The sequence below is a fragment of the Falco naumanni genome, chromosome 5 (assembly GCF_017639655.2).
Source record: "Falco naumanni isolate bFalNau1 chromosome 5, bFalNau1.pat, whole genome shotgun sequence".
Taxonomy (NCBI): domain Eukaryota; kingdom Metazoa; phylum Chordata; class Aves; order Falconiformes; family Falconidae; genus Falco; species Falco naumanni.
In genome coordinates, this window is record NC_054058.1 from 32,888,581 (window position 1) to 32,914,169 (window position 25,589).

A 25,589-nucleotide genomic window follows, 5' to 3' on the forward strand; every position below is an offset into this window, starting at 1 on the left:
TCCAGGGAGTGGTATATTTAACCCTCTTGAGCCCTTATTTCTCTCAGTGTAGCTTTTCCGTGGTTGGCATTAAAAGATGCAAGGCAGCAAAATGCCAGAAGTGCTGTGGATCAGTGTTGAGGTGCTTGGACAGCATGTGGTGGCTCAGGCACAAGGACAGAAAGAGGTGCAATAGGTCATGTTCGAGGCAGATCTGAAATGATGTATTTGGGTTATGGACAAGAAGCTGCTTAAACTTTTGCAAGCGATCTCACAAAATCATCCTGGTGTGGAGGACATTTCCAGGCAGGATAAAGTGAATCAGATAACACAATTTCAGAATGGGGAATTCATGAGAGGTTAATTATTTATCTACTTGCTAATTTAGTATCAGCTGTGCTCAAAACCAGTTTGGGAAACCATCAACAGGTTTTAAAGCATTTTCCTATTTTGGGGTAGGGGAGTAAATTCTAATAATTTGATGCATTCCCATTGAAGAGCCCAGCATCTGATTTTTGTGACTGTGAATTACCAGATCCTGTGTGTAAATAGCATCTGTATCCTTGACAACCAGACTTCTCTTCACGACTGACTCATTCAATGAGGTCATGATTCATTGTCAGAGGCATCACAATTCATTACCTTCTTTCACAGGATTTTTCTTGCCATTTGGTTTGTGCCAAATCATAGTAATTGAGACTTCCTCACAGAGAGGAATAAACTGTTAACCAAAAAGGAAAGCAAACACAGGACCCAACAAAGCGTAAGTAATGCATAAATGAACCCCAGTTCCAGGCAGATCCCCACAGGCTTTGAAGCCCAGCAAGGCATGGACCTACAGTACACGTGCTTGTCCATCGACAGTGTGGGCTACTGGGGGCCACGTGAGGAGCTGAGATACACAAGATAGCGGATGCCTACACAGCATGACTGTTAGCACTTCCACATCTTTTGGCCAGTCTTCAATAACAACTCGTGAGTGTTTCTCCAAGGTGTAACAAATGCCATGCAAAAATAAATGCCTCTGGCCTTCAGAGACTGTGGTTGGCTCACTTGGCAAAAAGAATTAAAGGGCATCTGCTCCTTTTTAGACCACTCTTTGTTTTCTATTAAAATTGTTAATTTCAAGACGTTACAATTGTTATTCAAGACAAAATTGTTAATTTCAAGACCGATACAAAGCATCCTTAATACACGTGCTCTTGGGGTGGGGAAAGGAAGATTTCTCTAAGTATAGTTGTTTACATAAGTTTTGGTTCCACATGCCATGGACAGCAGAACAAAGCCCACAGATTTCAGTCTAGCTGTGTACAGTGTGGCCTCTAGTACTATGAAGCATGACACAGGAGGTAAGAAAGCATTAAGATGAATAAAATTAATACAGTAGTCTTATTTTGATGTTGCTTTAGATGGTTATAAAATTAGTGGTCACTAACAATGCAGAAATTGGTTATAAATATTTCTGTTCTTATGCCTTTTCTGAAAGATCCCCATATGCAAGTTCTGCTGAATTTGTAGATGCTGCTCAGCTGCAGCAAGGAAGAGTTCAGCAGTAGTCAAACATCTGACCTTCTCTAACATAAGACAGTACAAAAAAAAATTTCAATAAAATGGATAGAGATGCATCTTAATGAGGACTATAAAGACAAAAAAGCGATTAGAATCCTCTTCAGGAAATATGAAATATTCAAGTGCTCCACAGACCTGCAAAAAGCATGCCGGTCATTCTGTGTTTTCATGAATGTGAATAAAGCAGCAAAGCAGTGTATATATACACACCTTCCCCCCCACCCCACCCCACCCCACCCCCTGAACCCCAGTCAGCCCTGGAGGTCTAAGTTTATGTGACACAATGTTGTGTGTAAGAGATGACAAATCCTCAAGTCCCATGGACTTTGAGGCCAGATGGAATTAAATCAGTGCCTTTTCAGTCTGACATGAGAAACACAGTCTGATTTGACTAAGGAATACCTGACAGGGCCAGTTTTACCTTGGAATTTAAATCTCTCCCTGCATTTCCTTCTTTTCTGCGCTATCCTTCTTAATCCTCCAGTACAAACTTCACAATCTGTCTTTCTCTCCCTCTTACCCTGGAGATTTCTTTTACTTCTTTCCTTATTCCAGTCTTACTGTGAAATACAGAATGTGCCAAATACGTTGTGTCATACCATTTATATTAAATACCATGGAACTGACTAACTTCTTTAAGAGTGTATTTTCTAACTTGGGGTAGTGACATTTGTTGCTTTTTTGAGAGGGCCACATACCAAACCAGCTGGTTTCTTTTCAGGACCAGAATTTTGCTAATTTTCATAATGCAAATTCACAACTTTAATTGGTTTATGTTTGTTTGTTTTTTAATTGTATGAAGAATTTTAAACAGTGCTGCCTGAAGGCCAGTTCTTCAACTGCTGATACAGAAAGAGCTTTATTGAAACCAGGTAGCTCATGTGCACTAGATAAGGCTCTGGCCTCTCTTCGAAAGCAAAGAATTTCATCCCTGATTCAGTATTTCGGGGATAATTTTAGCAGTTTGAATAAGTCCCGTTCAGCTGACGAAATTGCTTATGTGTCTGGACCCCTTGTTGAGTTAAACACTTTAGACCAGAAAGCCAGTGGAGGATATTATGCACCTAAGATGTCATTGTTTATGCTGTAACGGACCTGACAGTGTGTTACGATATACAGTAATAAACAACCTAGCCTAAGTCATCCTTGTAAACATAAATTTGTTAGCTGACAATGAGGAAAGGATTCAATTTATTTTTAAGATACTTCTATTAAATGCTTGTTTTAGGTGTGACATATGAGCTAGATGTCCCACACCTGAAGCAGAATAGTCAACACAGTCATTGGAGCCTGAAGAGTGATTTGCCTGACTACTTGGCAGATGTCTGCTCCGAGGTGTGCTTAAGGAGTCTCCAAAACCACTCATGTATAGCAACACCGAAAGCACCTTAGGGTTATCCTGCCTGCCCATCAGCTGCCTTGCCAAAAGTGCATCGTGTCCTGTACGTAGGTCTCTGCTGTATCTGCCAGTACCATACAGATACCTGAGAGTATCTATGGGGACTCAAACTGTGTTTAGGCAACTGAACCAAGCCCTAGATCCTCAGTTATGAGGTTCAGTATCTTTTTCTTACGTGAATGTATGTGTCCTAACCTTGTGCTGAATCCAATCTGACTGTCTCAGCGGATTATTTGAAATAATGTCAGCTTCTAATTCACAGAAAAATACTGTGATATCTCTCATGTAGGAGGTGTATTTTTCTCAAATTCATCTTTTAGAAAACATTCTCCCTGTTACTACATCTCTCTTTCTGTTTCAGGACTTGCAATTGCTGTCATACATGATTCTCAGCATGAGTACAGAACTAAAATCTCTACCAGCACTTTGTCACAAGGCATAAAACCATGCTGCTCTTAAGTCTTTGCATTGATCCTGCCCTACAAACTTCTATCATAAAACATTTAGTCATCAGCGTACTGACCAGTATACTGATCTAACTTTAAAAGCTGTCTTCTATGGACCACACCAGAATAGTTGTTTGTGAATACTTTATGTATGAAATTCAAGCAATAGTGGCCAGCTTTGACAGGTAATTTAACCCGTGTAGTAGGTCTTTTTTCTTTTGGTAAGTGCAGCTTTTGAAATCAGTGTGTTGAGGGTGACTGATTTTCTATATTCATCCAGTATCCAGTGTCCATATTGAACACTCCTGCTGTTACCCTACGAATTGTTACAAGGGAAAATTTGATTATATTTAAGAAATATATTGCACCATAAGGGTGGTCAAACTCTGCGACAGGGGAGCAGGGAAGCTGTGGAATCTCACTCTTTGGAGACTTGACACTCAACTGCACAAGCTGCTGAGCAACTTGATCTAAGTTGGTCCTGCTTAAGTGACTTCGTCTTTCTGACTCAGTGGTGTCTTGCATTCTCTGTCTTGGAGGATACCACCCATGCAACCTCCTGTGAAACATACCTTCAGGTCAGACACATCTCTGTAGCACTGCTCAGAACGGGTGTGATCAGACAGCTGCACATTCCAGAAACACGGGAGCTGGTAGACAAGGAAGGGATTTTGTTTGATGACTGCGTTGAAGATATCCTAGCAGACAAAACCAGAAAAGCAGTTGGGTATGTTGTTTCTACAGTGAGATGATCTCAACCCCTCCCCAAACTGACTGTCCTTTTCCCCCTCACAGGTAAAAATGCAAATGGTTATGCAAGTTGAAATCTGCAAATCTTGCTTCATAGTTCTGTTTCCATAGAGTGTCCAATCAATCTAAGGGTGATGTGTAGATCTGAAGACGAGGAACAGGCTCTTTTGACACACAGAGCTAATGGATTCCATCAAAGTTTTCAAAACATGTACCTTCTACGCCTGGCAAGAGATGTGGTTCCTCTTCTAGTCACCAGGGAGAGTAATACACAGTAAATGACCAACAGCCTGCTGTTAGTAAGTACTGCATCACTTTTCAGTACAGGGGATGAAGGTGATCATGGCAGTTGCGCTGCGTCAAGGTGAATTACTATGGGGGATTTTAGCTAGAACTTCATTGTTGCAGCAAGTAATCTAGGTATTTCATGGAAAGGGCATGTAGGTCAGATCTGCAGAACAGCCTACACCATGAGGGACAGAACGTGTTCTGCTTCTGTGCTGCCATCCAGTTGGAGAAGTAAGGTACAAGGGCAGTCAGTCATATGGTTAAAGTTCTATAAACAACTTCGGTCTACTCTGCAAAATTTTGTCCCATGGAGGTATTAGACAGCAACTCAGGACCTGGCTGAAAACATACTGAAGTTGCAAGAATTGTTTTAATGAACTTCAGTAGCTTTTGGATCAACCTGCAAGGACATTGCACACAAGTGCACATCTCTGTGCACAGTAAGCGGCATGCTTCCTTAGTGGTGGGTGGTCATAAGCCAGATGTAGTTCAGAAACAGTAGAAATATCTAAATATGATGCCATATTGAGTAAATACACTCAAGCTGTTGAGCAAGACTTACTGGTTCAGGTCCAGTACTACATTAACAGGGCTTCTGGATTTAAAACTGAGAGCTGGCAGGAAGCACAAAGAGAGTAAACATGCATTTCTGCGTATAGGCACACTATTCCTTCTCTTGGCCTCAGTTTCCCATCTTTGCAGGGAGACAGCAGTGCTTTTGACTTCCAGGGGTGTTGTGGCAAGGAGCACATTAAAAGAGTGTTGGGACTCATCTGCCAGAAACAGTAAAGAAGTATCTGGAGACTCCTAAAACTAATGTCTGTTTAGACTATAACCAGTAGGAAAAGACACAGTCTATTTGGACTTCTGGTGTCTGGAGAGTTTTATGTTAAAGAAAGGAGGACAGAAAATTAAAGCTTGAGAACCCCATTTGTTTATCTTACAAATCATCTGTGCAGAGTAGGTTAAAACATCAGTGTAGTAAGCGAAATCTCAGGAGTAAATCTCAATTCCTCTCTTCCATGTTTTCCCCAGAAAAATTCAACAAATGGTAACTACAGGCACAATATCTTTCTCCTGCCTTTTCCCACATCTCATCCCCTTTCCACTTCGTACTTTCCTCAATCCATGGAGTAGTGGTTGTACCACTCATCTACAATGTCCTACTCACCTGGTCAGCCAGTGAAGTGGAGAGCATGCTCATTAACTCCCGCTCTGCCGTGAGTCTCCACATCTGCTCCCATTTCATCTTGCGTAACTTATCGAGGAGCAGCAAGATAACCCCTGAAGAAAAACACAGTGCAGAGAAGCCATGATGCATGTGCCAGCCAAGGCCCATCCTGTGTATGTGCTGACTCAGCAGTTAAAACAAGGACATGAGCTGAGATCTATCAGTGGGAACTACAGTCCTTACCCTTCACTAACACAGGTTGACTAAAAAAAGCAGTGTCAGGTTTCAAGATGCCACTAAGAGAAAGCTCTTCTGAACCCCTGAGGATGCAGACAGGAAAAGGAGAAGGCATACAGATGAATGCTTGGATATACAGGCTTGCAAGAAGGCTAAAGTAGCCAAAGAGGAGTGAAACTGGGAAGAAGTGAGAGAAGGATGTTCTACTTCTAATAGTCTTCTTAACTGATAAAGTTTGATTTCATTATGACACGATTATCATTGGGATTATTCCTTACAGACTGAACGGATCGAGGTGATTCACATGATGGAGGTTAACTCCATCCAAAGGTCATTATCATTCCAAATAGAATTAGACAATATCCTACAAGAAAGAAAGAAGGAACCTCTTGACACTCCGAGGTGACCCTCCCCACTCCTTATTCTGAAAAGCTACAGGCTCTAAGAGGATAGATATTCTGTCAAGTCCCTTTCTGCTAGGGAAAGGGTAGAGACAATCCCGATTTATCTAGTATGACTCCATTTCTGCCATCTTCACACGGAACAGAGATCTGCTTCCTCCAAAATCCCACTGTTTAAATTAATTTCTATATGGGCTGAAATCAAGATTATGCTAAGCCAAAGAGAATTTTGTCACTCATATTAAACATTTTACTCAGTGTGCGTGTGTGGGAATCTGGCCCTTAATACTTAGTGCATAGGATGCAATACATACATGGCATAAGATGAAACTGCATCCCTTACTTCACCCAGTAAGAAGTTAATCACCTGAAACATCAGACTGCAATCCTTGAAATTTATTTTGAGTAACAGATTATCAATGCTGGTTACAACCTAGCCTTGGAACACGCCCACTGTTAAGGCAGCAAGTGTTCATAGAGCAGGACCCTCAGCTGAGAAAGTTACACTTGAAGCCAGAAAAGAGGTGTCTCAACATGCATGAGAGGTTACTCCTCGGCTGCATGTGGAAGGGAAAACAGCAGAAGCAATGAAGCTGGACTGAAGCATCAGCAAAACCTTTCCTACAGTGTCTCAGAAAATTTTACTTGAAAAATTAATTTGGAAAGACTTAGATAAGAGCACTGTCATGGGGAATGAATGCAAACTGAAGGACCATAAAGAAAGAGTACTGATAAACAGCAGCCTAGCAGGTTGACAGGAATTACCTAGTAAGAGCAATGATAGGTTCTGTGTTGTTTCACATCTTCATTAGTGGAAGGGGGAAGTGAACAGAATAGTAATGACATCTGCAAGTGACATTAAACAAGAGGTCTTACAAAAAAAATGTCATGGCAACTGTAAAGAAACATAACAGTTACACAGAACAATATGAAATGGCAAAAGGCAGGCACTGGGAAAAGCTGCCGGAGGGAGTCTAAGATGATAAAACTGGAAGTAATTAGAATAAGAAAAGAAATGTAGTCTAAGTACTTAAGAAAAATTCTCCTAAAACTGTTGTGGTGAAATAACCTCAAAATTGCAGATGAAATGCTTTATTTCATGAGTTGTTAAAAATCAGGCTACACAAAGATCAGAAATTATACCTGGAACAAGCCTGCACTAGTTGGGAGAGAACAAAGGTGGTTCCAGCTCATTCCTATCTTCAGTTTCTATGACATGGCAAATTTCTTTCTAGTAAAACCTGGCACTGCCATGAATAAAAAGAAATGCTCTTCTGGCAGTGAATTTTGTGGCCTGTTTTAGTTCTGTTTTCCGTTTCCATCCATCTGGTTCCCAAGGATGGTGGAACCTGCACTGGAGGGATCCCCTTTCATCTTCAGTCAACCTTTCTGCTTCCAGTTGTTGGATTGGAAAGGGCTGTATTGTCACAACATGCTACAACTTATTTCTGCCAGTGTGTTTGTCTTCCCTGCAGCATAACCGTGGAGTGAGTAGTGTGTGTGCATTAGCTTCTAAGAGAGCCGTTGTGCACTGTCTGAAATTCTAGATCAATGCGAAGTCGGTTCCTTGTGCTGCAGTAATAAACTGGGTGGGATAAGCTCCTCTCTGGCAGTGGATTTTTTCCAGCTGGCAAGAACTGTCAGGTTTGTTTCAACAGTGAAATACAACTGAGAAGATTCTTTATTAAGAAAAAATAAAGAAGTTGTAAGATTGAGTTAATTGTAATAGTTTTTATAATTTATAGACAACAAAACAAATTTTTTAAGTTTCCTTAAGCTTCCAGTCTGAGGAGGAAAAGGGGAAATGTTTTAATATGTGGAGTACTCTCCAATTTCTTTGTCTTCCACTCTCATGTTAGCAGCAGATCATGGCATTGAAGCTAAAGAGATTATGCTGTCCTGAGGGGGTATCATGGTAGCAGCTGAGAGTAAAAGAGGCAGATGGGGCAGAAAAACTGGAATATATGTGAGAAAGGATGTATTAAATTATGATGCAATCATGGCTATTGAAAATATTCACAAGGTTTTAATGTTCCATTGTCAAGACTAATTTTGATATGATTTCTATTTTAATTCACCTACAGGCGTGGGTTTAACACCTTTGTTCAGCCTCTGTTCAGGGCTCCTTGCACTGTGGAATTCTAATTTACTACTGCTGTAAAAAAATTACTCCTGGAGAATATTTATCACAAGTTTAAATATTTACTCATTATTGTTAGCGAGATTTCTACTAAGAGGAGAATTTAATACTATTCACCTAATCAGTGCTATTTAGTGAAAAAGCAAAGCAATAGCATGTGTGTTGGGAACTTTTAAATAGTTCATGCAGAGGAAAAATTACCTTTTCTTCAGAAGAGAGCATTTCAGTTTTACTTCGTATTGTTCTGCTACCAAAAGCAAACATAACAAATGAACTAACTCCAATCTGCACAATTAGTTTGCAGGCAAAGTGTATGAAATAAGTAAAGGGAAATATTTGCCTCAGGAGCCCCTTCCCTCACAGTCAAATTGACTGAAATCTCAGACTAAATCCAAGATGACATACAGCTGAACATAAGGGGAAAGGGACTTACTCTCAGCTGCTGCACTGGGGAAGGAAGAACTGGAGAAAAAAAAAATATCAAAGGAATACTTTATGAACATCAGGCCCCAGGCAGTGGGACTTCTCATCTTTTGATGAGTGCAGCGTTTTCCTGCCCTAAACTACCTGACAAAAACAAAGGGAAATCTCGGCAGCAAATAAACAAAAAGAGAAAAGCGGCAACCCAAATGTCTCATGTGTATTAAACAAATTATGATCAACCACACAACACCCTATTTTCCTTATCCTGAGGATATAGTTCAGCCTTATACAGGGATGCAAATATCTCAAAGAACTCCTGCAAAAATAATTCTTTATTACTAAACCTGTGGAACACATCCTAGTCTAGTTCTTACTTGAATGGCATTTTCTCCCACTGCTTGATCAGACTTTGCTTGAACTACCAAAATCTAACATTCTGAATTGCTCAAAAATACATACAAGAAAGCAAAGGCAGGAGTTGCTCAAGAATGTAATTTCAGGACACACACAAAAAAACCTCAGCCCCAAAAGCAAAACAAAAAAGATATAAAGGAATCTGGTGACTAGACCAGAGAAAAAATCTGAATTAAAGTATCTGGACTAAAATGTTTCAGTTGAAAAATACTGCAAATTTTGTTTTGGCATGTTTTAGAACTCAACTTATTCCAAAATAATATTTTTCACTTCAAAACTGATACAAATTAAAAATCTTATTGAAATGCTTACAACATCTGAAAAGACAAATAAATGTTTCATTCCGGGTCTAACAAAACTCTGACGGTGAGGGTCACCTGAATTTTTTGCCTTTTTCTCATGTTTTGATTAAATCTGAATAAAATCTTACGTCTTTCCAATGTTTTGACTAAGCAATGGTTTCAGTAGATGCTTCAAGCCATCTCAGCAAAGCTGTCAGGGTTTTTTTTTTTTTTGGTTGTTGTGTTAATCTGCTCCAGAACTAAATATTCTATTTTTTGCAATAGCAAATTGAGAGTTTACAGAAACATCAGCAATTTCCCTTAGAATGCTACCAACTCTTGCTTCAGGAACACAGACTACGGCTTTTCCTGGAATTCAGAGAGGAATATATAGTAGAGCTGGAAGTAATAAACAACATTTTGAGATAGAACAGAATCACTTACAGAAGTTATAGTGAAACCGGACAAGCTTTCAAACTCAATCAATTTATTACAATGGCCCTTTTAAGGTGGCTGAAAAAATATTCAATGCTGTGGGGGAAAAAATTGTAGCTACTAAGGGATCATTTTCTGTAAACACTACCTCACCTGTTTCTTTCAGGTGGAACAGGATGCTTTTGTGAGCTGCTGAGGCAATGCCATATTATATAAGTAGCATCTCAGAGCCTGCCCTTGTCAGATTTTAAAAAATTAGTCTCATAATTAAGTCTATAACAGTGAACCATCTAGACAGATAGCAAATAGATACCATTACAATATCCATGAAAGGCAGGCAAGACACATTTCCAAATATATTATAAAGCAATACTGGGTTACTGGGATTTTACAAAACCCAACCATCATACCAAAGGCCACACACCAAAACACTGAGCCTTAAATGCTGTAAGAAATAACATTAAATAGGGCTGACATTATGGAGATTTGCTGCAGTAAATAACTGACACAGAGATTTAAGGCAGTAAAAACCGTAACCCACCGTGTTTTGTGAAACAGATTCAGCACCAAAAAATTGAGTTCAGTTTTAGGCACTATGGAAGGGGCTTGTAACTCTGCTATCCTGGGAGAAGCGCCATGAATAGCCTTGACTGCTTAGTACTCTAGCAAATACTTATGCATGTTCTTTTAATTCCTGCTTTTTGTAGCTGGAATCAACAGAAGCGGTCACAGAGCATAGGGCAGGGGCTGTGCCTATGCCTCTGCTGGATCAGTGTTGCAGCACTCAAAACTAATCAGCTACAACAAGGTCTTTTACCATCTCATACCAACATACTCTCCATGCCAGTCCCTCTACTGCCTTCTGGTCTCTCCTCATCCACAGCATGTGTTCTCTCTCTACTCCTTCTTCCTCTCTCCTCCTCGGCTGCTCCCTCTTCGTTGGCTGCCCAACCCCTTAACAGAACCAGCCACAGCTGCACCTTGTCTACATCAGCCAGCCCACCGCCCCTGAAGCCAGCCCACAGCTGTATGTTATCAATGATAATTAACCCAGCTTCATTCCTCTACAGATCAGGGCGCGAATGACCCGTTTTGCTAAGGACTGCTCTGGAACCCACTGGGTCACACCTCTGCACCACCCACCGTGGCCTCTGCTCTCCACCCACAGTATCAACAGCAAGGAGAAAAATATTTAGTATGTGGCTGTTAGGAATTAAAAAAATGAATTAAAGCTGCAATTCCACAATGAGATGCTGCACACATTTTTAAATCTTCAGCTTAAGTCTTTGTGAGGATGAAAATCACTGCATTCATTTCACTTGATTTACAGACCATCTGTCTAACTGCTGCTCATAATTTGACTAGCCATATCATTAGTATAATAAAACCATAGCTTATGTCTATAGCTTTTAACACGGTACGACTGAAGGACTGTTATTCTAACACTTCTGGAGTTCCTTGACACATTACTTAACTATGAACTTACATGCACTGGCCCTTTTCTCCAAAAATGCCTTTCACAGTCTAAAAAAAAATTAATAAAACCTTGTGTTAATTGAGAATAAAGGATGACTCCACATTTGAACTTTTATCTGAGAAAACCAAACAGGGTTGAGAAGCTGTTTTGAAATGGAAAGTGGGTGTCCCTCTGGGCATGGTGACAGAATGCAGTAGACCTTGTCTTCTCTGCACGTGTATTGAAAGTGAAGCCATGATAGAGTGCATTTTGCAAAGCAGTGCAGTCACTCTGTTGGGAGCCTGGTTCCTCTTAAAGCATTATAAACATTTTGTTTATGCTTCTTGATGACCATTTAATGTAACGGAACACACTTATTTTCTTTGTTCTCCTCTCCTGAAGCATGTTGTTTTCTCCCTAGGCAGAATTAAAATGAAGGACATACTCAAGGAAGATGAAAGATATATTTAAGCATGATTTTAACTTCTTACAGAGCTAGTGACTAGCTCAGAATTTCCTAGTTCTCCAGTTGTTTCTTCATTGTTTAGATGTTATTCTTCCTGAGCAATTTGAAAAAAAAAATACATATGTTTTGTATGTTCTGTTTTATGACTTCCATTTCTAGGTGAATTTCTCCAACTTTCCTAAAGTCCCAAAGGCTGCTACAGAAAAATTTCCTTGATTCAGGAGTCTAAAAGGTCTACAGGACTGGAGTCATGAGCCATAGAATTTTTAGGAAGTCTATAGAGGAAAACCTCTGCCACTTGAAAGACCATCCTGCTAAGTAATGCTCTCCCCTCCTATCTTCCAGAGTCCTGTGAAGAGAAGTAACAATTCTGCAGGTCTCTCTCAGGTCAGGAAAGAAAAACTGTCTTTAGACCTAGAGGAATTGGCCTTTTCTTACATAGATCCCAAGCAGTGCAAAGTCATACACTTTCCTGCCCAAAATGCTGATAAAGTTTTCCTAAATCATGTAATGGGAAACAACATGGCTGGCAAAAAGACAAATACTAGCAAAATCAGAAAGAGAAACTAAAGTTTTTCCCAGCTGCTCTACTTGCTTTGGGCACCAAAGAAGACAGGAATAGTAACTGTTCTCAAATCCCAGTGTTTCCTGAACACTGTACAAAGAATTGTAGGAGATAAAAACCATCTGCGAAGAAGCTCCTTACATGGGTTTTAAAATGCACCACAGTTTTCTTATAGCTTTTGCAGTCCATGACCCTTGTGAGCATATAGGGTACAGAGATTACATTTTAAAGGCAGTGGAAAGCACAATTGCAGGTACTTCTTAGTTGGTAAACTAGGGAGACGGCTTCCAAGAGGGGGAATAAAACCTCAAGGCAAATCATGAAATGATCTTGACATTCAAAAGATTTGGAAAGATTTTGCTGAGAGGTTTTAAACCTCAGATACCACATTCTAACTTCAGACCAGCAAAGGGAGAGAGGAGGGGGGTTTCAGCTTCTGTGTGCTGTAGCACAATGGCAATGACCGAACTAAGCGGAGCAGATGAGACCTGTCTCCAAGATGTGTCCCACATCACTGCCATGCACAAGTACCACCCAAAAGCTATTCGGTGTGCATCTCTGTCTGGAAGTCAGGATGAGGTGCCAAAGGTTGACACTAAGAAAAAGATGGTCAGGTACACATCTTACTCTAAAGCACTTTGAAACGGGAGAGTTAAAAAGAAACATGATACAGGGGAAATGTGGAAATATTCTACAAATTTTTAAAGAACTTTTCCTCTTTTCAACACTAAAAATGCAGTAAGTTCTTACATGACAGGTTATTTGTGATTTCATTTGGCTGGGCGCTCAGGTGACTTCAGCTGAGAGGAAAACAAAGTCCTGGTTAAATACATATTTAAGTGATTTAAGTGATAAAGTCAGAAAGGGTAATTTTTAGCTTTTGCACAAGAGGCCATAGGATTTTTCAAAATTAATTTATGCTTTAACTAGAGCATAACTTCTAGAAAAACATTGTCTTGATTTAAAAATTTACAATAATGGATAAACTATCACAAACTTTGATAAGTTATTCCAATGCATAATTACCCTGATGAAGGATACTTCCCTTATTTCTAATTTGAACATGTCTTTGAACTTGCAGTCATTTGATCTTGCTCAACCTTTGCTAAATTGGCAAGCCCTCTATTAAGAAATGTTATTTTCTCCTGCAGATACTAATAATCTATGATCAAACTCTCCCTTGACTCGCTCCCAGACAAGCTCCTGGAGCCATTTTTCCCAACTTTATGGGAGATTTTCCAGTATTTTCTACGAACTTTGTTAATTTATAAGTACTCTTCTTTGACCTGTGGAGACTAGACTAAAAAGTAGCTAAATCTACTTTTTAAAATATATCCATTGCAGGAAGTGATCACTAGCACCCAGATCAAGGACTACGGAGTGGTTGTACACACACTTTTCAGGGTCTAGCTCTTCATTGAGCCCGCTGCCCACATTCATACTACATGGTACTTGTCTCTGAAGGTATAGTTTGTGTTTCTTCTGTTTTCAGACATAACAATTATTCCATTTGCATTTCTCCATGCCCAACATTATGAGAGAGCCATGCTACAATCTTCTAGACTAGAGACACTTTAGCATGGAATTGAGGGTCTGTGTTGTGTTCACTGGAGAATGTCATCAGGGCATGTGTGAATATTAGAGAGTGTGAAGTCTTCTGATGCAGTGTTGAAGGACTGGAAAGGGGTGCCAAACAGAGTGTAGTCCTATCCATATTACCTTCCAGAAACAGTTCCTGCAGTGAGCTATCAACAAATTATACTTTTCTACTTTTCTTTAATCCTTGATAAAAGACAAGTTTCTCCCTGAAAAAGACAAGGTACCAACTAATAACAGTTGGACTTGATGGTCTCAAAGGTCTTCCCCAACCTAAATAATCCTATGATTCTAATCTCTGTGCCCTGTGGATAATGAGGGAGCCAAGAGTGAAGAATGAACTAGAGTGTTACATTTTCTGACAGTGTAGACCTCCAGTATGTCAGGATTAAAAAGTCTACACCCAATACAAAACATATCTCCTGTACTCATACTTAAAATGTCCCTGTTTATACATCCAATGATCACACAAATTATTTTGACAACCATACTAAACGTGGCTTTACGTTCACCTGATTATCCATCCTGGACTGTTCCTCATGCATCTCTTCAATCCTTCTGAGTGTACAATTCTACATGTCAGTGCCACAGAAGTGTGAGTGAGTGTCACAACTACCTCAAGTCAGAATAACTGGACTTTGGGTGAGCTGTCCTGAAGAGAAATCATAGAACAGTACAGCCTGTACAAGGTTACTGTGCAGGTGGTCCAGTTATTGAATCTCTGTGTGCAGGCAAGTTCGGAAAAACGGATCACAGAAAGCCTGTTCCCATGGATAAAAATGGAGGAGGTTTGCTGGAATTTGCTGAATATTTGCCCTGGTGAAAGCAAGTACGTCTTCCAAAATTAATTTATCTTGGACCTCCACCAAGGAATCACTCACCTTTAAAAGAAAAAAACCACAACTGTTTCTTGATCCTCAGATCCTGTAAATCAGATTAGGGCTATTTAATGCAAGAGTCAGGCATTTATCTGGACCTTATTCATGATGCTTATTTATGTTTTATTCTTCCTCGGAAAGCAGCAAAACCTCAAAGGTAACAGGGATCATTGCTTTTTATGGGTTTTTTGTTGTTGTTTTGTTGTTTTGATACTCTCAAAAGCATGACATTTAATAGGGGTTGAAATGTCAACAAATCTACAAGGTTTCCACTTTGGACTATGTGAAGAGGAAAAATGCACCCTGCACAGGTGATAATTATTTTGGTTGGCTTCTAATATTAACAGTAGCCCACAAAGCTAATTATAGAGATAGGCACAATGAGTAAGAACCCGTCATAGCTTTTCTTGGTCTGGTGTTCAGTCAATGCCCTAGCAACAGAGGAGGAAATGTGCCTCATGGGTTGAACAGCCTCTCAGGTATTTCTTCACAGTTGGATGACAATGAGGTTTATGATTTTGCATTCAGAAGGGACCAGCCAACTTACAAACACGCACACCCCGAAGAGTAGTTTCTTGACTGGAGGAGATTCAGGAGGGATAGAACATTCTAAGAAATAGATTAGGTGAAAGAAAGCAGCAGCACAGAATGAGTTAAGTCTAAAAATTAACCATAGTGGTTTTAAAAAGAAAAACAAGGAACACAATATACTTTAATGTAATGATTAAATCCAAAGGTCAGCTGCAGGTCAATCCTTCCTCCGCGATCATTTTTCATCCACTAACAGACAGACAAGATTAGGTTCACAACAGAAATACAGGGATGCATTTGCATAAGGAGAAAATAGGTGTGGAGCTGTTTAGCATGCTCATATAGCCAAACTGAGGTACAGTTTGGATAAGTGGACTACAAGGTGCCTGAAAAGTAAAGGTGGACTGCCAAGCTCAAAGGGTTGTGTTCAGCAATAAAACATTCAGATGTTGGCCAGATGCAAGTGGTATACCACAAAAGCTGACACCGGGGCTGATACTGTTTAACATCCTGATTAATGAACTGGAGATGAGATAGAATGCATCCTTAGCAATGTCACACGTGACACCAGATTGGGGTCTGTGGCCAGCCCTGGGATAGGGCTGCTGTTCTGAGGGACCTTGATAGGCTGGACAAGTGGGCTAAGAGAAAGCTCATGAAGTTCAATGAAAAGTTCTGCATGGGGCTATTCCTGAATGGACAGTGCAAGCTGGAGGACAAGTGGATAGAAAGGAGTTTTTCAGGAAAAGTCCTAGGCGGCAACCAAATTGTGGGCTGTATTAGCCCTACAGGTCAAAGGAAGTGATTAACACTCTACTTAACACTTGTAAGACAACATCTAAGTACTGCTTTGGAATCTTCAGTCAACTAAAGACACTGACATGCCAGATTAAGTCCAGTGGAGATCAACCAAAATGCTTAGAGGCCTTGAGAACATGTATGAGGAGAAGCGGAGAGAACTGGTCTTGTTCAGCCTGTAGAACAGAAGGCCAAGAGGATCTCTTACTGCTGTCTACAACTACTTAATGGAAGCAAATTCTTCTGAGAGATGCACAGAGACAGAATGAGAGGTAACTGACACAAACTGCAGCAAAGGAAATTCTAATTACGTATTAGGAACTTTTATGTTCTATTTTTCTCACCAAGACAGCAGCCAGAACAGGAACAGGCTGCCTTGAGAGGTATACTTGGACATACTAAAAACTCAGCTGGAGAAGACCCTAGGAAACCTGAGTTGGCTTTCAGTGGGAAGAGGACCAGAAGACCTCTAGAGATCCTTTCTGACTTAAATTGCCTATAATTCTATGTTTGGGAAAGCTTCTCTTTTCACTGTCTCTATTAAGGCCTTGAGAACCACCATGCAGAAACTATCTGGATATATAGGGTACTGCAATGGTCCTGTCCTCTGATGTCCTGGTTTTGGCTGGGATAGAGTTAATTTTCTTCCTAATAGCTCATACAGTGCTGTGTTTTGGATAGTATGAGAATAATGTCATCATACTGATGTTTTAGTTGTTGCTAAGTACCGCTTGCTCTGAATCATGGACTTTTCAGTTCCCATGCTCTGCTAGTGAGGAGGTGCACAAGAAACTAGGAGGGAGCACGGCCATGACAGCTGACCCAAATTAGCCAAAGGATTATTCCGTAACATAGAACATCAGGCTGAGTATATAAACTGGGTGGGGAGCTGGCCAGTAGCTGCTGATTGCTGCTTGGGGACTGGCTGGGCATCAATCAGCAGGTGGTGAGCAACTGTAATGTGTACCACTTGCTGTTTTTTTCCCTTTGGGTTTTATTCCTCTCTCTCCCTCTCCTCTTAATTACAATTATTGTTGTTATTATTATTTGAATTATTAAACTGTTTTTATATCAACCCATGGGTTTGACCTGTATCTGTTTCTCCTCCCCATCCCACCGGGGGCAGGGGTGGGAGTGGGTGGCGAGTAAGGCAGTGGCTGCGTGGTACTTAGTAGTTGGCTGGGGTTAAACCACAACACCTGAGCTCAGTTTGATGAAGACAGGTGGAGGAGGGAGGGTTGAGAAGCTACAACAGGAGTAACTGAAGTCAGGATGTAGCTGGACATAGAGACAGAAGACAGGCAATGGGGAAAGGAAAGAATTGAGCTGCTGCTTCTGAGATCTCAGTGTCCACTCAGTTCTGCAGATTCTTCTTTCTCAAAAGTCTCTTGCTATTTTTTTAAAGTGGAAAGGTTTTTCCTGAACCTAATTTGCCCTAACACTAAAATGATTAAAGTATAGTGATTTCTGTAGCCAACAGCATCTAAGAGAGCGACCTGACTATGACTAAATCCAGCATTTTCTTGTTGGCACTCTCTTAGAGGTGACAGCTTTGACACAATCTTAGTTAATCTGCCACTTTCTGTGACAGGCACCAGGCTACTGTTAGAGTCCAAAGATGGAGTCTAATTTGTTGCCTTTTTCTTTGCTTTGAGACTATGGCTAAAATCTCTGTTTCTGTATCTACAAAAAGCAGCTACCTTTACACAATCACTTTTATGAGCACAATGAGAAACTGAAAAGTGAACTTGTATGTCAGCAGAAAAAGTATTGGTTTTACTATTACCATGCATTTCTCTGGAGTTCTTGTCATATCATAGAAGATTTTGTTCTCAGTTTAGGCACCTGGATGCCTCTACTAAGCTTTTATGTGAAAGTCTTTCATCTAAATTTAACCTGCTAATGATGGTCCCTCTGCAATAAAGAGAGGGCATTTCAGAGTGCTGGACAACATAATTACTCACCAAGCTACGTATGTTCACATAAAGAAGTGTCACGATCAAATTGAAAATACCACACTTCAGAATGATTCTTTAAATCATTAGATTGGAATACTAGATATATATGTCCTATTTGTGTACATTACATGGACAACTTTGCATTATGAACTCAGGTCAGAGCAGTAAAAAGCCCCAAACTAGGACAATTTAATCAACTAAAAAGAAATACTTTTTATTTACTCCAATACAATGAAAACTAGAATCTGGTACAGACTGTTTGAATGCCATTTTCTTTTAATCACAGGTTCCTTAGAAGATGAAAGTTTTCAGTGTTTCAAAGAAAGGCAGGTATTGTTTTTTTAAAAAAAGTTATTGCAGGGTCTGATAGATTCAAATGCTCAGGAGCAGAGGATGTAACTCAGAGAATACAATGAACAGTAAGTAAGTAGACTACTTCAGCCACAGTAATACCATTACTACATTGATAAGCCTCCGAAACTAGCACCATTTTCAAAATCAAATACATATTGGTACTCATTTCAGAAACCTCAAGTGTGCTGTGAACACGTTCTCAGTACCTCACATGCTTTATTTAGAAACTGCATAAGAAAGACCGGAAAGGAAGCTATTCTTTGAAGTTAGTCAGCTTTAATATAGCTTATTTTTAAGTGTAAGTTACAGATTATAGCCAACAAAGATAGTGATGTGGTCATCAAAAGCAGAATTATCATTTTAGCTTCCCAGCATCAACAGACAGACTGATAATTTCTGTTGAGCATAAAAGCAGCATGTTGGCACTTCCTAAACTAGTGCCGTACGATCTGCATGATACCTGCACTACAAATGCATCTTTGTGCAGTATAAAGCACATGCGTATCAGTATGCTTTGCCCTGATAACAATATTGGCTGAATGAGCTCACAGTATCTTAAAGAAGGAATAATCTAACCCCCCAAAATGGTACAGTGTGAATCTGAGTAGGTGAAGAAAGTGTTACTTTTTGCCTTGATATTGGTGTTGGACTTTTATTTTTACTTTTTTTTTTTTTTTTTTTAATCATTACAATGTATTTTTCATCTATTTGCAAAGGCTCCTGTACTTTAACAACCAAACCTAGTGATACCAGTTCCTGTACCAAATGTGACTGATATTTTACATAATAGGAGGCAGGAATATTGCAACGGCTTCTAGAGAGGGCATGGCTAAACTGAGCCAGGCCCTGATGGTGGGTATTTAAAGGTTCTACAAACCATGAGTTTTTTGACTTCTTCATTCACTGAGATTTGGAAAAATCTCCACTGTCAAGCAACCACTGTACTCCTTTTTTTACACCATGGAGAAAAGCACTATTTTTAGTCAGAATCTATGCAATGTAGTTTGTAAATTAGTGCTAAATCACATAGCTGTCAAGGAATTCTGACTCTTCCAGGGGGAAAAAAAGGCATTTTGGTAACAGATCTATCCAGATCTGTTAGGCAACAATAATCACTTAAAGCATTAACTGTGAGAATTTCTGAAAAACAGAAATATCTGATTAAAGTAAAAGAGCTCAGCAGTTCTTGACATCAGATCCATTATCATAATATCATGAGCAGAAGCCTGTGGAGCTCAGATGAACCATGGAATCATAGAATCATTTAGGTAGGAAAAGACCTTTAAGAACATCAAGTCCAACTGTTAACCCAGAACTGACAAGTCTACCACTAAACCTCACCTCTAAGCACCACATCTACACATTTTTTCAACGCTTCCAGGGATGGTGATTCCAGCACCTCCCTGGGCAGCCCGTTCCAATGCTTTACCACCCTTCCAGTGAAGAACTTTTACTAATATCCAATCTAAACCGCCTCTGGCACAACTTGAAAGAAGCTATCGTGTTTCCAGAGCAGGACCACAGGCAGTTCCATGACCACTGCCCTGCCTCCCCCATTTTGCACTGTTTTACTAGTCATTTGCTTTCTGCACTGAAGATGCACAGTATAGTATCATCACGAAGAAGCACAAGATGTGATCCAGTCTAACTTCACACAAACAATCTGCCCTACGCTTGGCCTTTATTATTCACACTTGTTAAATATTATGCAAAAATGGCATAACATATGTTTCCCACTTTCAATTCATCTTCCACAGGTACTTTTTTTCAACAAAACAATAAAGGAAAGAGATAAATTCTAGCATTCTTCCCATCATTACAAACATGGGAGTAATAGAGCGCAGTGCACACGTAGCCTGGTAATCGTTAGGTGCTAGCCATTCCCTTCTGTTCTCAATCCACAAATCTGGTAATGTGACATCTCTCAGCGTGGGAGTATGAATCCTCAGCTCAAGCTGTTGAGACACCTCCTTGCAGTATCTAGTAGCTGCACTGAGGCAGCGTATTTGAGATGAGTCTCGAATCCTCAGGACAGGCTTCTGTAGTCTAGAAGTCTGAAATCCTCTGGGCCAAAGTTTTCACAAATGCCTCCCAGCACCCACGTTACAGTCACAGATCCATCCTAAAGCTCCATTTGAAAGGCATGGAGTCCATTCTCAGCTGATCTCAGTTTGCCCTGTTGTACTAGAGCTGGAGAAGTCAGGGGTGACTCACACCAGCTGAGGAAGTGGCCTGAAATCACGGCAAGAGTCAGCAGAACTGCTTTAAAACCTCCACCATGATGGAAAGTGTAAGGCAGACAAAGTACTAGAAGTTTTTTATGTTTAGAATTCCTTTCGTAAGATATTTTGCTGAGGACTGAGATGACTGTTACTCCAAAAATGAACATCAAACCATACAGTGCAAATCTGGAGCTGTCAGTTTAACATCTGTAAAGAGAAAAACCATAGTGTGGCTCCGGCAATACTTTGGAAAGCACAGTTTAGGCAGTGCAAGACAATATGGATTATACAGAGAGAAAGGTATGCTTTAACTAATGTATGAGGAGTCTGTAAGAGTTAATCTCAGGGTAGACAAGCAAAATGGAATGGACAATATATAAAAAAAGCATTTGATTAAGCAGCTTACTGAGTTTTGGCCCATGAGGTACAGAAAAAACCTGGGTACCTCTGTGGTACAGAAGCAACTGTATTTAAAACGGCTTGAGGAAGGCAATATTATGTCAAATAAATAATGGTTCTAACTACGAAAATTCTAAACACCAATTAAATTGTCACTGAACTGACTTTTGAGTTTGATCTGGTTTTCCTAAGATTATATTATCATGAACTAAAGTATGACTTGGATTATCTGCCCAAGCAAATAAGGAAGAAGGATGAAAAACAACCAAATAAAATTTCTCCTTGCAAGGTTGTATTTGCTGTCAGGAGATCTGGCCTGGGCACACAGGAATAGAAGACGCATGCTTACTGGGTTTAAAGAGTGAGGGAGAAGGAACAATCACACCTTTGGCTTTAATATATCTGCCTTCTGGGACTCCCTCAAGCTATATGTTGTCCAGAGTGGCCCAGACACAGAAAGGTAGGAGTGAACTATAAATTATTTCCTTCAGAAATCAGGAAAAAGCAGTGGAAGAATTTTGACTTTGAGGGGTGCTTCTGCATCAAATCTGCCAGGGTTCGGTCTGGCTGAAGAGGCTCAGATAAAAATCTCTTTTCTTAGGATGGTATCCTCAGTCTGTAGTACAAACTTTCCCAAGAGCAAGAGCAAAGTCTGTGTGAGAGCTTCTGAGAGCTTCCCTCTGATCTAGCTTTGTTTATCTCATTAAAGTTACAGGGGTTTGGGGGCCCTTTTACTGTTCCTAAGTAACAACTCTAAGCACCTGAATTTTTAACGTCTTCCCTTTCCTGGCCCACTGCCTTTCATGAGTGTTTGGCTTAAGAGTTATTGCCTCTCTTTCCTGCTCCCCCCTTGCTTTAGTTTTCTGAATCTGCCTTGGCCACAGTGTTGCATTCAGTGTCAATTATTTGACTTTATTGAAAACGTTAAACAAGCTCCAGTTTCACTTGGTATTTCATCTTCCTTGAGAGATTTATACCTCCAGTTTCTGATAGATTACTGATGCAAAAACTGAATTAAGAAAATTATAATGATTCTGTCAATAACATCGTTTGCTACTTCTCAGAGGTTGCACTGTTTCACTCAGTGACCTCTTGTTCCATGTACTTGAAAAAACACCATTTCACTTCTTATGATCACCTGTCAATCTTCCACTCATTATCCACCTTCTGGTTTTCTAAAAAAAAAAAAAAGTTTTTATAACTATGGGTTGGTTGTCTGAAGAAAGAAATTGTGAGCAGACTAAAATCATTGGCAGCATTATATACATGGCCTAGCAGGTATGTATTAACACATACCAAGAATTAACACATGCAATGTATGTGAAGGACTGTAGACATGCAATTATTTTTGCTTTCAGTGGAAGAATTTTGTGATATATGGACATTTGGTATTCCTATAAAACATTTGGAACAGGAAGTTAAGACAATATAAATTAAAGCTTTACAGCATTTTTATTAACATAATTGCATTTTAGATACTACCCACCACACATTTCTGAGTTATTCTAATGTTGTATGGTTGTGACACATTTGTCTCTTCCAGCATTAAAATGGCAGAAAGGAAAAAGCAAAAATGCAGCGGAAAGAAACTAACTATAAAAGGTGGTCAGCTCTCAGTGGAACAAATAATAACTGCTTTGTGGTGTAACACTGAACAGAATTGACATCAACAAGTTTAGCTGTGTATAACATAAGGTTTCAGTACAAATCCATGAAACGTAGCTCTCTGTCATGCTTTTGGGGGGGTGGGGGACAGGGCAGCAGCCTGAGCCTTTATATATGCAAATCTGCTCTGATAAGTGGAGAACCAGGGAACAAACCTCTTTTGCCAAAATCTTGTATCCATAACTATCTGTGTTTTGTTAGGCTATTCTTGTGAACATTTTCACAGAACAGAGATGCTTTGCAGAGGGTGAAATACAAATTAAAAAAAAACTGGCACGATTCCCCCAAATATACAAAGGAATACAGAAATACAGATGACCCAACCACAACCTGTACAATCCTTTTTCTAGTTTGACTGTTTAATTCAATCCAATATATTTCTGTGAAGCAAAACCACTATTATGGTGAATAATTTCCTGATGGGGCAGGGATATTTAAATGGACTTATCTTTTCTAAATGGAGGCTTCACCATCTGTTCTGTCCTTTTATTACAAATAGAGAGAGGAACCTAAGTCACTGCATCAGCATGTGAAGCCTAGCATTGAAATGATTTAGATGTACGTGTGTGTTCTTTATGCACCTGGTATGTTTTTTCACATACCAAACACAAATCAGTGGGAAGACCTGTCTCTTGCAACCTAATAAAATTCCCTGATCTAGTGCCTTTATTCATTTCTCACGGCAGCAGAAATTGATGGCCAGTAGTTTGCATTTTATTAGGACAATTATTACCCTGTTGCTGTCCTGCAGGAGTTATATCTTTATTGGGCTGACATTTTGTGATACCATTTACCTCTCTGCAGAAAATGAGCCTTGATTCCTTTTCTCTCCCTCTTTCTGGGCCTACATATGCTTCATCATGGACAGAAATCTTGTAGGAAATGTGCTGAGGGTGTGTCAGAGCACTGAAAAGCTCTGTCCTTCCCCAAAGGATGCCATACAATCTCTGTTAAGACCATCAGAGAAGCAACATATTCTCTTCAGAGCAGCACAGGACCAGAAACTCCACAATGCATCCCACTGCATCATTTCTGCTGCTTTAAATGGCAGATTTTGCAGTAGGTTTGGAAGGGAGGTGCAAATTACCACATCTCATACTCTCTCTACCAGGAGACTGAACTGACTGCATGCTCAATGCAAACATGAATTCAAAGAAAACCCTCAGGGCTCACCTGTGTTGTAGCCCCTCCCAAGCGCTGGCCAGGGCCGATGATTCTTCCAAAGGTTGCCCAAATACCAATCACTCTGGTTCTCCACCAAGCCAAGAACCTGCTGCCCTGGAAAGGAGCAAATTGCAAAAAGGTCATGAGACAAAAGACAGTCAATCAATGCAAAACAAACAGAAAGTCTGGAGAGGGACAGCCAGTGCATAGAGAAGACAAAAGTTCAGGTGCTGCCTTCCTTTCATGCATTTGGAAGAAGCCTGTTTATGTAACAGACAGCAAGCCTGGCACAGCAAACTCAGCACGGCTCATTTCTTCCCTTCTCTCCTGGCTAGTCTGAGTAATTAAACACTGCGGGAACCTTTGTCACGCTGACAGAAATATATCACCCAGACAAATCTGAATGCTGCGTGATTTTGGAATACAATGATGGAGAATCCTTCTAGTGAGAAGTAAGTGTTGGTAAAATGATCATCTAATATGAAGATCTGTTCATACTCCGATGGAGACAGATAATTTAATTGAAGAACAAGGCTCAGTATAACAAATTGTTCTCTCCCATGCTCCCCCCCCACTAGTTTCGGGGTTTTTTTTCCTCAGTCTCAAAGGAAATCCCTTTTGCCCAGGAAAATATTGGATTCTAAGAGTTTACCTACATAAGAAAGTTGCAATGTTTTAATTTAAGAGAGTAATTTAAAAATCATTTAGGTAAGCCTGTGTGGAATGCTGCATAGAAATTATGATTTCAGTTTTAGATGGGCCTATTTTGGTTTAGCTTACATTGATTAGCAGCTGGCTTCAGCTACAGTAAAATGTATTTTAAATCAAATGTGTCTAGAAGGTTTGCACTGCTTAAAAATCAACTGAAAAGTGAATGTTTGTATAGATAAGGACTTAATTACCTATCCTGAAATGTGCTGTATAAAATGTAAATAAGAAAAGTGATTGAAATGATGCTCTGGTGCTGGAGGATGGAGGGAGGGGGGAAACTGCATTTGGATCTAGTCAAAGAAAGGAAAGGGAATGGTGTTTTGACAGAGGGACCCACTCAGTGAGGGCACTAAGACTGGGACTGGAAATTATTTTGCAACCTTTTGAGAAAGGAATTAAGCATTATGCTCTGAAGGCACATTTTCAAATCCCAGCTATGCTCATAAAACTGAGTGTATGGTCACAGCAGTGCACTGAAAGCATTAAATGATCATTATATGTTGTTTATGTAGGACCATAGCTGTATTACTAAAAATTCAGTATGGCCCAAGACAAGATCAGGCTGAGAAACAAGACACAAAGACAGAAGCGATTAATTAAATTTTATCATTGGCTAGGAAGACATTAGGATAGATCGAGGTGATAGCAATACTCTCCTGCAGTATCTCAAATTCAGAGGAACATCAGTAACCCCCTCATGTGTCTCGAATGCTGATTTTAAGAGTGTGAGCAGCAGTGAGTGGCCAATGGATATAATAATAATCAGAACATTACAAAATTATTCAAGGAATGAATGGAAATCAATCTAGGAATAACCTTGAGATATTATCAAGTCCAATCCACATTGGTGTTTAGGATCATCCTACTCTACCCTAATCACAACATGCCAGTCC

The 25,589-nt window shown here is 39.9% G+C and overlaps 1 protein-coding gene across 5 annotated transcripts in view; it reads right to left on the bottom strand.

The window, feature by feature from the left end:
• Positions 1 to 25,589, bottom strand: part of LARGE1 (LARGE xylosyl- and glucuronyltransferase 1) — a 295,306-nt gene that overhangs the window by 46,308 nt on the left and 223,409 nt on the right. For all 5 annotated transcript variants that reach the window (XR_005827952.1, XM_040594524.1, XM_040594523.1 and 2 more), the window contains 3 exons: positions 23,995 to 24,099; positions 5,603 to 5,715; positions 3,966 to 4,091 (listed from right to left, as the gene is read on the bottom strand). Coding sequence is in view for 4 of the 5 variants with exons in the window: in XM_040594524.1 (XP_040450458.1) it covers positions 3,966 to 4,091; positions 5,603 to 5,715; positions 23,995 to 24,099 (344 nt within the window). In the remaining variant the exon portion in view is untranslated. The remainder of the gene's footprint in view (positions 1 to 3,965; positions 4,092 to 5,602; positions 5,716 to 23,994; positions 24,100 to 25,589) is intronic.